The sequence below is a fragment of the Pithys albifrons genome, chromosome 9, assembly GCF_047495875.1.
Source record: "Pithys albifrons albifrons isolate INPA30051 chromosome 9, PitAlb_v1, whole genome shotgun sequence".
NCBI lineage: Eukaryota > Metazoa > Chordata > Aves > Passeriformes > Thamnophilidae > Pithys > Pithys albifrons.
The window spans coordinates 18,400,751-18,415,009 of record NC_092466.1 but is presented as its reverse complement, the minus strand read 5'-3'; the positions used below and the strand labels follow the sequence as shown (position 1 = coordinate 18,415,009).

The 14,259-nt window shown below is 39.5% G+C and overlaps 2 protein-coding genes across 7 annotated transcripts in view; both read right to left on the bottom strand.

The window, feature by feature from the left end:
* SLC16A12 (solute carrier family 16 member 12) overlaps positions 1 to 434 on the bottom strand; it is a 33,018-nt gene extending 32,584 nt beyond the window's left edge. The window contains exon 1 of one of the 2 annotated variants that reach the window (XM_071564440.1): positions 315 to 434. The gene's annotated coding sequence lies outside the window, so the exon portion shown is untranslated. Of the gene's footprint in view, positions 1 to 147; positions 265 to 314 lie in introns of those variants that run through there. The other variant, XM_071564438.1, reaches the window with a different exon arrangement.
* A 10,412-nt stretch (positions 435 to 10,846) lies between these two features.
* Positions 10,847 to 14,259, bottom strand: part of PANK1 (pantothenate kinase 1) — a 32,827-nt gene continuing 29,414 nt past the window's right edge. For all 5 annotated transcript variants that reach the window (XM_071563236.1, XM_071563235.1, XM_071563237.1 and 2 more), the window contains 2 exons: positions 12,941 to 13,066; positions 10,847 to 12,332 (listed from right to left, as the gene is read on the bottom strand). In XM_071563236.1, coding sequence (XP_071419337.1) covers positions 12,273 to 12,332; positions 12,941 to 13,066 — 186 coding nt within the window. In that variant the 3' untranslated portion in view covers positions 10,847 to 12,272. The remainder of the gene's footprint in view (positions 12,333 to 12,940; positions 13,067 to 14,259) is intronic.

The window sequence follows — 14,259 nt, the reverse complement described above, 5'->3', positions numbered from 1 at the left end:
CCAAGAAAGATAAACTAAGTGGCCTGCTGAATACTGCATGTGTTTTCATGCAAGATCTGGAAAACAGCAGGTCTTTGCTCAGAAAGGACATTAAACATCCTGTGACGCTTACCATGAGAACAAAGATAAAATGGGATCTTTTCTTACCCTTCCTAAACACTGTTGTCAGACAAGAGCCTTTTGGTACTAGTTGTCCCAGGACCTTGCTGCCTCTCAGTGCTGCTATAAAGAGCAAGTACAAAGCTCCCAGTAGTGTGCAAGCTGTGGCTGGTCTTCAGGATAAGTTCAAAATCCTTCAAGCTATGGAAGCTTACATGATTTCAGGAAGCATGGCATCTTTGGAGTGGATTATTAATTGGAAGAGTCTTCCATTTTCCGGTGACAGAGCTATTCTGTGCAGTACAGCAGCATGAGACAGCCAGGAGAGACTGATCTTTCTCCTTCTGCGCACCATAGGATGAAGCTGAACACTGAGCAGCCCATACCACGTGTGCACAAGTACACCCCCTCCTGCAGTGTGCTGGCTCACAGCAGCTCAAGAGAAAAGGGGCTAGGTTTTCCCCACTATCCATATGCGTAACAAAAGCTTGTCCTTGAATGAGAAAAAAGTGCAGCTCTTTCCTTCTTGTTGAGTTTTGGATTTTTCCCCTCTTTTTTGTAGTTTCGTAATATTTTGGGAAGATTTTTAATCCTACTTGGATTAAACTGTGCTTCATTTTGAAAGAGTTTCTTTGCCAAAATACACTGCTAATGTAGTTGCAGTGGACTTTATTTGAACTGTGTAACACTGCAAGATACTATCTCTGAACAAGATGTGCATTGAGCCACCAGTTGCTTGGAGATCTCAACATCACACTAAATTTCCTCTTCAGGTCTGGTTGGCAGCATCTCTATGACAATTCCCCATCATCAGTGGGGCATTTTGACGTCTGGGTCAACAACAGGTAATGCTTCTCTCTAGTGTGGAAAGGATATTGCCAGGGCACCACAGAACTATACCTTGCATTGTACATAACCAAGGATATGCAGAGAGGCAGTAACACTGCTCACACCACTACAACAACTTTAAAACACTTTTGTGCCATTTAATTTTTATATAAATTAATTTTAACCACTGAAGTATCCCAAGCTAGATATCACCAAAATAACATGTGTGACTCCATTCTTGGAGGAAGACTCTAACACTAATAGAAATACAGGGGTTTGGGTTATATGCATGTTTTACACATTCGTGACAGGCTTCCTTTTGTCACTGCTAGAACATTTTTCTCATTCAAATTTCAACTGCTGACACCAGATAAATGACCCGTTGCATGGCTCCATTTGGCAGTTTGACAAGCAACACAACAGGATTCACCTGTAATGGCCTTAATCCCTTCAAAGTTGCAGGACTATGCATGTTCCTTTCTCTAGAACTGCTATAATCAAGATATGAAGGAAGCATGTGCCCTCACCTGGAATGCCTGACCAGGCAAAGAAAACACGATCAGGAAAGGACTTGGTTTGGTTTGGTTCCTATACAAACAAGAGTAATTACCTTTGCACTCTTATGCTTTGTGGAACACAAAAATAAACAGAAAGTATATACTATAGAATTTAACAGGTAAAATAAATGTTTTTACAGTTTGGAGGATGGTTAGGTGTCATGGGACAGTTGATGAATGGCCTTCCACTGCCCTCTTCTATCACGTCCCTGTTACAGCCAGCCAGGGAATGCTGTAATGGCATGCTCAGAGTAACATTTCTTGATTTGGTCACTCACATTTGGATGTACAGCCTTTGGGATCCTATAGCCAAGGGAGCACAGGTTTCATGGCATCTCTGGAAATTAAGCCAAATATAGAAGAAACTATAGTCACTATGGTTCCATCAGTCACCCCTCTGCAGCTACAGTCCAAATATTGCTGACTCCAAGGCAAGAAGGTGAAGTACCCACCACTTGTGAGCAAAGGCTCCTTTCTGGAGGTGAAGGCAAGCTCTCTTTCTTACCAACGTACAGGGCTTCAGAAAGGGATCAAAAGACTGTGATGAATTCCTCAAATATGTGGTTGTATAAGTGATATATGTAACCTGGGATAGAAAATTATTATTCCATGGTCTCCTCACTTTTTCATGGACATTAGCAATTCCTGGAACATAAGACCATCATGTGGCATCAGACCAAAAATGCACTTAAAACCACATAGCTTCTATGACACTCAAAACCAGATGCAGGTATGGCTTGCAACCTATTGAGTGCATCATCTTCCCGAATCTTTGGAATTTTTGGCAGAAGTATCCTCTCTTACTAGATATTAAATAAGTATAGGTAGATCAATACTCAATATTAGTTAAACAAGAGGATAATTTGTCTCCTTTTAGTGATTGCAAGCTTCCATGTCAAACCTTCTTCCTTGCTGCTGTTTACCTTGGGTATCTCTTCTGCCATGCCATTGAAGTCCTTGCTCCAGGCACACACAGTAAACTTTTTGGACACAATTAAATGCCTGTATTTTACAAAGATCTGCACACTAGCTAGCCAATGCAACAATTTTTCACTGAAAAGCAAAGATTCATCACAACAAACGTGCTGTGGAAACACCGTTTAACAAACTTTTGGCTGTACAAAGGGATGAGCTTTAGAAAACCCTTGCATGTCAAATTATTTGCTTTTGGCAGCCTGCTAGCAGGGGATTTTTGGTGAAAAAAGTGAAAAGAAATGTAGACATTTTGAAATTTCCCATCAGAAGAAAAACTTAAATAGATGTTGGAATTTTTTTACAGCATGGGAATAATAAAATTGAATTAGTTATACTTGGAAGCAAGCCTTTGCACGGCCATTCCAGTCTCTCTTCCATATCCACTTGACTGTGAACCAAAAGCTTGGGCTACTTTAGTCCATACAGGGACCTGACACTAAATATAGGCTGTAATGTTGTTCTAGCCTCGAGGAAACCTAACCATTTCCATGGTTCTACATCTTTTCGTAGCTTTATGTTTTTGTTCTTCCTGCTGGATGATGGGTATGGCTTGCTGTGCTCTGCAGAAGGAATGGTGTCAAGCAGCTTATCCTGCTCGTAATCCACACCTTTGCCAGTACCAACTCTTGAGGAAAACAAGATAAAGGAGGCTGCATTGGGGATTAAAGCGTGAAGGCAGTGCATGTGTTTTTTATCCTGGTCTACAAATCAGCACATGATAGCATGTAAAAGAAGATGGTGAGCCACCACCAAGTCTTCACACTTCCATAACACAGAAAACCAGTAATTTGGCAAGAATTGGCTGTACCTTGGACAAAACTCCAGCTAGTGTTTGCTGACTGCTGGGGCTTTCAGTGAGAGCTCCTCATCCAACCCAGGGTATGCAGCAGCCCTGAACATGTCTTTGTTCCAGCTCACCTGTAAAACACACAGGTTAACACCTAAATCTAGTTTCAATTCAGTTTTTACTACCTAACTGTTGTATTTGTTGTGTTCACAGGCTGAGGGAAGAGTTTCTTTGCTTTAAATTTTAATACACTCCCTTTAAATAAAATATGCCCATTGATAGTATCTACAGCAAACATTTACAGAGTCATTCCACACAGAAACTTCCAAGCATCAAAGATTTCTGTTTTATTTGGAGATGTACCAGGTTAGTTCCAGGGGCACTTATGCAACACAAAATCTTACAGATAATTTTTTTTTCACCTCATGCTTGTGTATGTGGTTTTTTCCCCCCATTCACTTGCTTTTTTTCTCTCTAAGTTAAGCATGTACAGACAGAAGCCTAAACCAGAGCTAGCTAAAAGTACATCAGATACTATCTGCTCTGCGTAGCAAGGAATTTTTGTAAATATTATAGCACTGATTATCCTCATCCTTGCATTTTGGTATCAGCCATGAGGCTGCAAAGCCGGTCATTCTGCCACCATTCTGGCACGGTGAGGGCTGTTCCCTCTTGCCACCGGGCAGTGCCTAAGCATTGTGCCTCATGGGTTTCCAGTAGCCTTTTCAGTGCAGAAACTTGGCAGCCCCTTGGCATGAGAAGTACATTTGTGAGTAAGGCTTCCCTCGGAGCCGTGGGGTGCCCAGAGGGCCATGGGTGCAGGCTGGCTTGCAGCTGTGCTTGCCCACACAGGCACGTTTTCCTCAGGAGGGGCAGAAGCTCAAATCAGACTGGTGATGTTGATAGATGGGAAAAACAGCATCAGTGTATGGCCTTCTTAGTGCCACTGATAGCATTTGTTATGAGTGTTCTGTGCATCACCCCTTCAAAGGCAAGCAGGTCAGCACAAACCAAGCAACCAACCGACACACCTTCTCACCAGGCTTTCCTGTTGTAAACCCACCCAAAGCCACCTTGCTGTACAAGGTCTGGGGACACATCCATGGGCCTCCTCGGCACAGGTATCCTCCCAAGTGTGCCTTCAGCCTGGGTTGAGGCACTCTGCACTACTCTTAGGGAATGCATACATGTCTGCAGGAAGGCTTGAAGCCTTATCTTACCTGCTCAAGGCTTGGAATTTAAAACAGTAAGGACATGTGGAATAGTATTATCTACCATTTAATTGCTCTAAGGCAGATGCTGCTAACTTTATGACTGGTGACAGAAACTGTTTTCTTCATTGACAGATTTCTGATTCAAGCTTGAGTAATATTTTACTAAAATGTTTTACTTGTTGTTTTTTGGTTTTTTTTAAAGATCTCTGCTATTTGTTTATTTGGATTTTCTTTTTTTTTCTCTTTTTTTTTTTTGTGTCCCAAAGTTCTCCTCCCTGAGTTGCCAGTTATACACGTCCTTCCTAGCAGAAGTGGAATGGGGGACTGAAAGGGAAGTGACTCTAAATTACCTACATTCCTCCAATGGGTCTGCAAGGTAAATAGGTTAGAAAAGGAAAAGCTAGTTTTTAAACTCTGGTAAGTAAAGATATTTCAATTGCCTAACAGTCTCCATATACAGGACAGACAAACTGCTATAGTCTCATGCCAGTAGTCAGTGGACTCCACAGAGTGATAATAACATGTCTGTTGTTCCTAGCCTGGTAAAGGGACTTATAACTCCAGGGTTGGTATCTGAGAACCTTATAGTCATAGTATAAAATGAAACTTTAAACAAATTCCCATAATGCTTTGAAGCAGTGTTCATGGAAATCTGACAATTTCATAACCCTTACAAAGTAGGAGAACTGGAAGCTGCATAGCAGCTTAAAAAAATTAAGATCCTAATAGGGGAGAAAAAGATCAGAAACTGAAAAAAAGGCTTCCTGACTGAAACTAAGCTGACTTTGGTGATTCTTCCCATGAATAAAAGGGGGACCTCTTATGTTCCTGGGGGTTTTTTTGGATGCAATTTCTCATGTGATGAGAGCAAGGAGTGAAGTTCATTTCCTAAATGTTTACTGCCCTACCTTTAAAAGAGCAGCTGTAGTGTTAAGTAGATTATGTGTCAACCTGCAGCCATCATCAGAAAGCACCTTTAGGTTCCCTTGCACTGCTCTTCCTCCTTTGAAGAGAAGGCAAAGCAGTGATGCACAGGGAGCTGCCACGTTGCACAGGCAAATCGGCTGGAGAGAAGTCTTCAAACCTCCTATGCTTGAAGTGAATATATAATTTACTTTCTAAGCTAAAACACTGTGACAAACACTGGGAAATTCTGGGAGTGTTTTTGGCTTTCCTTGAAAATATTTCTGGATTTTTGTGCACAGCCTTTTGTAGCCAAGTGCAATATGCTGAAAGCTAGCTGGGTAACAGCATGCTCCATGCTTAGGACATAGGAACAGCATGTTTTTGTTTACTTATTCAAATAGCAATAGGGGTGAAGTTGCTCTAAAAACAATTCTACTGAAAGGAACTAAAATTTCTTTTAAGTACATTCAGAATTTTATGATTCATTTAGGCAGCTAGCTTTAAAAATGCTGAATTCATTTGTTCATTTAGAGTTTTTTATTAATATGCATTATTTTACAGTTAATTTTTAAAACATAAAAAGAGTAAAAATAATTCTCAAATACAAGACAGCATTCTCACTGTCCAAATCAATTCCAATAAAATAAGTTATTTCAATCTCCAACCCTCCAACCCAACCATCCAACCCTCTGAGAGGAGAAGCTTCTCACAGCTTCAGTTGCCTTGCCCACATTACACTACTGCACTTCACAAAACAGATGTTCATGGACCACATTTACTGTGCTGCTTCCATTGACTCCTGCTGACAATCAGGGTATCGATGGGGTAATGCCAGTGGGAGGGCAAAGGGGGTAGATTCAGCAGAGTAGATAACAGTATTACTATCTCAATGTTACATCTGCCAGCTGGTAATGATTGTCAGACTTACACAAGAATGTTTCGATTGCAGTCTCCCAACTGATGAAGCTATTATAAAAGCTTGTAGGAAAGCACATTTTGATCATGTCTTTCCTATGGGCTCAAGGCATTAATTTCCACATCCTCACTCAAACACACATATTCCAACTTCCATCCATTTGCATCAGAAACTCTTACAAGCAGAGACTAGCTGTTTTATTTGTGTACAATTGCCTAACATATGAATGTAAAACAAAACCCTGAACAAAAATAAACCCAAACACCCGAACAAGTCACAGCATACCAGCGGCCACACCATCTTGTTGCTTGACACACTAGTGGCTCTGTTGAGACAATCTGCATTATCAAATCAGTGGCATCTGTGACAAGACTCTGTCTTGCTCTAAGTACTATTCCTTGATGCTTTCAATGCAGCCTGGAATGTGTATTCCCTCACAAGGGAAAGTTCCTCTCACGAAAGATTTTAAACGACAAAAAAAAGCATTCAACTTGAAAAAAATAATTCTAACACATTATGTGAGAAAGTGGAAACATGGTTAGCTGAGGGCACATTCTCATGGATGGGTATAAATGGAGATCTCAGTAACAGAGGTTAAACAACTCTACATGCATTGATTGCCAAGTCTGCTTTGTACATCAGCATTTGTTAAAGGGCAACTTCTGCTTTGTTTTAAATGCCCAGATTCTCTCAAAGTTTTCAGAAAAAGAGATGAATGTGTCACATACCCAAAAATCTGGGAAATGGTGAAGTTGTTAATGTGGAAACCTGAGGCTAGTAGTATCCTGATCACCACAACAAAATAAGCAAAACCACTTAAGGACATGGAGTGACATGACGTTGTTTTAAGTGCAATGTTGTGCCATTTGAGGCTGTTTGCCCTCCTTCATTGCCGTAAATCATACCTTTAAACTGGTGCTTCATAATTGCATCACAGAGTTTAGAAATAAACCAGGCAGGATGAAAGAACTCTGCCCTGGCATGATCTGTGGCTGCATCACCCTTCTGTTTGTGAGCAGCCTGGGGGACACGGCAGGAGGCTGCTGAACCCCCTGCCACTACCAGCCACTTCGCACAGCTCTGCACAACACAGCAAACTGCTGGAGGCCAGCAGAAAAGAGCTGTGCCCCTGCCAGTATCATAGCACTGGTTTTGATGTAAAAAAGAAAAGAAAAAAAATCCCCATAATTGGAGGCCGGTACATCCCCTACTGTGTGTGTCACATGCTGAAACAAGCAATGTTTGAGATCAGGCTATTTGCCCACACTTGAGAACATCTGTGTTCCGATAGAGACCTTATACTCCAGCACAGGCCACTGGGTACTTTACTCGGGGGTGCTCCGCCCAAGTAGTCACCATTCACTGCATTAGCTCAGGACCACCCACCTTCTCTCACCTCTGAATTAGGACATCTGCCATTCTGTCAAATCATCTGGCCTCCCCATCTCCACCACCATTCTCTCAAGGGTTGTACTAATGAAGAGCTCGTTAATTGCTTATCTTGCAATGTTCTTCCCACCTTATTCAAAACATGCTGCTTCTGTGTCCCTTTCCCAGTATCAGTAGCTTCCCCTCTTGGGAGCCTTAGCTTTTCTTGCTCATTTCTCTTCCATCTCTCCCAGAGCCAGTACCACTTGCTTAACGCAATTCTCAATTCCCAAGGCAGTTGACAGGTTCTCTTAACTTTTACAATCAGAATGACAATTTTTATTTGGTTTCTTTTTGGGTTTTTTACAGGGGAGATGGTAGGGGAAGGTTTGAAAAATGCTCTTATTGCACAGTCTCTACCTCTCTTTTTCTCCAAAAACACTAATAGTCATGCAACTAGTAAATTGCTATTAGCACCAGTAAATCATAAAGAATCAGAAACTGTATTCAGTTTTTAAGCTTAAATGAGTATTTATTTTCCAGGACATCCTAGACATCAGATGTTCTCTATCTTCCAGAGGTACCAGGAGGTAGCAAGACACAAATGGACTGAAATCTTTTTCATAGCCTGTATTTCATTTAATCCCAAATTCAAAGACACCTTGTACTTTTAAAAACAGATCCCAGTAGAATTCCTTATCCAACTGGAAACAATCATGTATGTTTATTTTGTCATCAGTTCAACCCCATATGGTTCTCCCATCTCTAAAGTTTTGCTGTGTCCTGCCAAAAATAACTTGCAAATATCTTGTGACAGTCTAATGGGAACAGAAGTGCTGATAACAGTGAAACACCAGGACAGCTTTGCTGAGGTTGGAATGCACTGTAAGTACCCCAATTGTCCTACAAGTCAGATTCTTGTACTGCCTCCCTGCACCTCATACTACCCTTCTCTAAAAAATCTGATCGAGTAAATCCTCTTAGTTGTTTCTCACTCTTCAGCCAGCATTAGGGACTTTCACCCAGTACTTTAAAAATTTGGGTTTCTCAGTGGTTGTGGAGAGAATGAGAGTAGCACATGATACAAGATGAACAAATGTTAAAGTCCAAAAGCAACAGATCTTGGCACAAGCCATCAGAATTGAGAGCAAGGAGTCCCACTCATTCTACTCCAACTTACCTTAATGGCTATCTTGCCATGTTTCAGAAAGAGGAGCTGATTAACACAACCTGGCTCATTATGAGATCTCACCAATTTATACCAAAACAAGTTTTTTCAATACATACTAAATCTGCAAACTCACTATCTCCCTTGGGAAAGTCTGCTTCTTCACCATTACCATTCCCAAAACAAGTGATCCAAGGATCTGGCTATTTCTAGGTTCTCAGTAATACTCGTTGATAGTACTGCAATTGAGCTTTGCTAGCACAGATTTCCAGTTTGTACCAGCTACAGTAGAGGTTCATCTATGTAGTCAAGCGAGACTGTTTTTATACTCTTTAGATACCTTGTGGACAATGAAGTGAGGCAAGGAACGCTCCCAAGAGATGACAGTAGACAGCAGCTGGATACCATACACAATCAGAAAAGTTCAAGGCAACAGCAATGCTTAGAACTGTTCAAAGTGCTTCTGTATGGCAAAAAAATTAACAGTGCTAGAGATCAACCTTATCATCGCTCCTCCATTACCTTACTTGTGGAGGGGAAACATGGAGAAGGAAGACAAAAGTTGGGATAAGTGACGGCAGGCACAGTTTGAAGGTAAACAAGCAAGTTAGAGTACTAGCAGATTCATATGATGGTGCTGGGTAGGGGCAGAGATAAAAGTAGTCGACTGCAGATTTCAAGGCAACAAAAATAGTTTTGCAGTAGGCTTTTCTCCCTCAGGAAAGGAAGAATTGAGCTAACAATGTGATTTTCCTCTAGTTTCTCCTACTTCAGACTTTCCATAACACTATCCTACTTAGTTTGCTAATATTTTTCCCAACCAAGTGTATTCATTTGTGCCTTCCTGACACTCGATCCCCTCAGATCTCGGAAGCCAAGCAGGGTCAGCCCTGGTCAGTAATTGGATGGGAGACCTCCTGGCAATACCAGGTGCTGTAGGTTCTACTCATGAGGACTTCACTGTCACTGTCCAAGCTCACTCGGCCGTGGCAGATGAACCTGAGGAGTTAAAGGGTGGGGCCAGTTCTGTGCACACTGTGCCTCACCTAAAAAATCCACTGTGCAGGCTGGAAGGGCACACCCATGTGGGGAGAGCCCTTCCCAAATCTTCGTTCACAAAGCCAAGCCATCATCATCATATCAATTCAGAGTATTTTTTCCCATTCTTTTAATGATAGCAATTCACATATTAAGCATTTTAAATTTCAAATCAGTATTTTAAAATTGAAGTTTTATTTTGTGCTTCTCTTAGAACCGCTGTGATCAACTTACCTGACAGTCCTTGTAATCTTACAGGTAACTTCAGGGCTATCAGGATTGTGCTTTTCTTCTTTAACCACATGGTCTCAATTTGTGCATCTTCATATCCTTATATTTTCTCTGAATGACTTGCTAGGGTTTCTTCTGAGTAGGAGACTATTTTAATATTAATAGAACTGCTATTTCGTATTTGTTTACTTCACTTTATATTCTGCCTGCACATAACTAAATGCTAAGAATGCAAGAACACCTATGTGACACATATTCCCATATCAAATTCCCTTCAATAGACCAGGGAGAAAAAGATGGGCTCTTTCTCTGAAACAAACTAACCAAGCATATTTACATCATCGATGTCATGCTTCCCTCTACTGTTGACCATAAAAAGTGCAGTTACCCTGTAAAATTTTGAAGTCTTCCTTAAAAAAAAATAAAAAAAATGTACAAATGAATCTTTATTTGTAGGCAAAACTTAGCAAATAAGGTTAATGAAAGTTTTATTTCCTTTGTTAAAAAATTACAGGCACTGAGCAGAACTATCCCCACTTATCTCAAGCTTGATATTAGAGAAAATAACTAAAACACTAATATATATTATCTTTTGGTTTACAGGCAAAAGGCTTCAAAGGCTAAAAGCAATGTAATTAAGAGTAAAAACACGTCACAAACCAGACTGTTATGGAAATAACTAATTAGGTGTGTCACAAAAAAATGTTACACATTTCACATCATTGCTTTCAAGAAATGAATTCCACAGATACATTAAAATGTCAAAACAGTAGCGGTCTTTATTTCCATTAGACAAGTTAACACTTCAGTTAATATTACCCTTTTTCAGCATTTGGGAGATACGGAAATGAGTGACTTTAAAAAGAAATAAACCCCCTTCCAAAAACATACTTGATAATACATGTCTGAATTTTATACTGTCCCTCTGACGAGTCCTTTACATTATGTGACATCACATACAGTCTTGCAAGACAAAATAATTTACTGTTATTCAGATTCTTATTTGTGAGCCCTCAAAGTATCTAAGAAAAGCAAGTTTGTACATGCTCTGCAGCAATCTTAGTATACAGATTTCAAAGCTGTCTCAATTCAACTTGGGAAAAAAGAAATCTAGAGCTCCACAAATCAAAAAAGGTAGAAAATACTGTATTGGAATAAACACTCAAATTTTACTGTCCTGGAGGGAAAATTAAAATTAACTTAAAAGCAGAAAATACATTAGTCAGTATTTTTCTAATTTTAGTAACTGGGCTTTGAATAATGCAGTTATCAGTTGTTTTCAATTAAGAACAAGTTAAAACTTGCAGACTACAGAAAAATAAATGAAAACAACCTCCTCTTACCATCTAATGCCAAGTATGCACCATATAAATAACATCTGTACTAGAGAACTCTTCATTTACATCAGAGCTTTTCAACAGAAATGGGATCTAATTTTGGTGTCAATTCAAAAATTAAAATTTTAGTTCACATCTCATTTAAGATTTTTATTATAGAGAAAAATTAGTCGTGCAGAACCAGTTGGCAGTCTGTCCCTCTTACAATTCATGACTACTGAAAAATTACAGTCTTAAAGCCCCTGCCAAGCCTTCTCAGTCCTGCCAAGAAACACATTTGGCCATTGAATGCTTGTAAATTTATTTTTTAGGGGCGCAGGGGGATGTTAAATAAAAAAGTGTCTCATCTAATGAGGAAAGGAAAGGCAAAAAATCAAATACTAGTTTTCACAGTAAAATGCATCAGCATTGTAGTTTCATTTGAAACCAAGAACAAATCATGAAACGTCATGAAAATAAGATTTAAAAATCTCCTAGAGTGATTACTAAATGAAGTTAAAATTACCACACTAATCAGTAAACCCCAGAAGAAAAGCCTATGCCTCATATCACAGGTCCTACATTAAACAGTATCTGTTTTTTCAAAATAAATCAATAAAATCTGTATGTTTGGCCACTTTGCACATTTTTCCCCCTAAAAAATACAGTGTACAGAAAAAACCCTCATAATTCCCATTATGAATTCTAAAGTATAAGGTCAAATCCAGAAGTTAAAGATCAGTGAAAAGGATTTTAAATTATTTACAAATCCAGCAGGTAGAACTACCATAATGGCTTTGTTTCCATTCTTGTAGTGGCTTTCTCTTATCCAGCAGCATTTGCAGTAAGAATCTCTTCAGACAGCTTCATCACTGATCATCTGTCATTTTAAGCAACTCTAGAAGAGCTCCAACAGCTCCAAAATAACCCTTTGAACAAAGGCAAAAGCAAACCAAAACCAATCAAATTCCAAAATAAAGCATAAAGTCTTCAGTTCTGTTAAGGCAATTAAGATGTTTATTGTAAGATCAGCCCTGCTGTATTTGCTCTATCTGAATTATGACTTAGTAAGATCTTCTTTAGGTACAAGAAAGGGCCTAATACTGGAAAAAGTCTTTCACAGTTGTCAAAAATTGTCAAAAAGAAATTACAGAACCATTATAATGATGCTGTATTGAGGCAGGGCAGTTTCCATTATGAACCCATCCATCTGGTAGTCACCTCAAAATTATGCTTACAAAAATTAATTATACTTGAGGTTTATATACCAGCCTATGCAAATGAACATTGGTGGTACCAGTGTCAGAGAGCAAAAATCAGAGATGGGCAATGTTTAACAATACATAGCACAAGGTTAGTGATCAAGCCAAGAAGTTAGCATGCAATATTTTCAAGTGAATTTGTAAACTAAATTGCCTTTATTGCAGAACTTCGCTTCAAGCAATAGCACTGATACTCTCCCTTTCTAACTTCAACAAATAAAGAACAAGATTTTTGTACTTACAAATAAAAGTAAGTTCAAAAAGTATTTCCTTACCTCATGTTCCAAAAACAGAGCTTTCAGCTGTCCCTTAGACCAATAATCCATAGCATATGCTAGCACCTTCATAGAAATCATATTAATTCTGAGAAAGTTTCCAACAAATACCACCTTGTCAATGTTCTGTAAAATTGAAATTGAAAAATAGACAAGAAAAATTATATCCAGCTGAATTATTTGCCTCTTTCAACATGTACCTCTGCCTCTACTATAAAGCTAAATGGGAATTTTGCATTACATTTAAATTCTCCAGACTGAAAAGTCAAAAAATAATTACAGTTACTGACTGCTAAGCAGAGACACTACAAGGGTGGGGAGGTGCCACGTTCTATTCCAAAGAAAGTGAGAGGCCATTATTACAGATGATCAGTACTTGCTTAAAAGCTCAGGAACTTCCCAACATGAATCAGATGATGAGTGTTTTCTGGTAGTGTTTGCTTTTTTGAACTATATATGGCTGCACTGAAGACATCTTTGCCCTGCATGTCATATGAAGCAACTTTCCAGAGATCACTATGATTATAAAATCCAGATGGAGAACCTCTAAGGGGTATCTGAGAAGGATTACATTAAAGATGGGAAGAAGCATCTTTCATTATCTGTTATCTGGACTTCGGTTCCATTTTCAAAAAGCAAGTGAAACGTGGCTGACATGACACTTGATATGTATGGCATTCCTTTGTTTCAAAGCTCACTTGAACTCAGTTTTCATTCAGGAAATTAAGATTTTTGAACCATCAGCACTAAGCTGCCATTAGGAAAGCCATGGGCTATCCTTTCCTGTATGTACATCACTGCAATAAGCAATGGTTCTGTCTGGTGTTTAAACAATGCCCATGACATCTATCTCATCAAGACCAGTTCTCCCTATGATGCACAAAAATGCACTTGCACTTTGCATTGGTATAACATGATGTTCTCCATACACTAGAATTGGTCTATAAGATGCAGCAGGAGGCCAAGCCCTGGAGACAGAAGCTTTTACAGGAGTCCTGAAGTGCCCTAGAAATGAATCTTCAAGAGTCCTCTGTAGAAAATTACCAGAAAACATCTGCACAGGGACTAGAATTACCAAGGATTAGCTCTCTACATTCACACAGCTCTATAAAGCCCAACACTTGGCTCTGCAGCAATTCCTTTGCTCCAGGCCATAGTTCTATCGTGTCCATACCGTGCATGTGACATCCTACAGAGAACATTCTCACTTGAATACTCAGTACTGAAGACACCCAGATGCAGTAACTCATTTAACAGCCTCTGATGACTGAGTTACATGTCTCACTGCCCTCAAACCAAACACATCAACAAAACCCTAT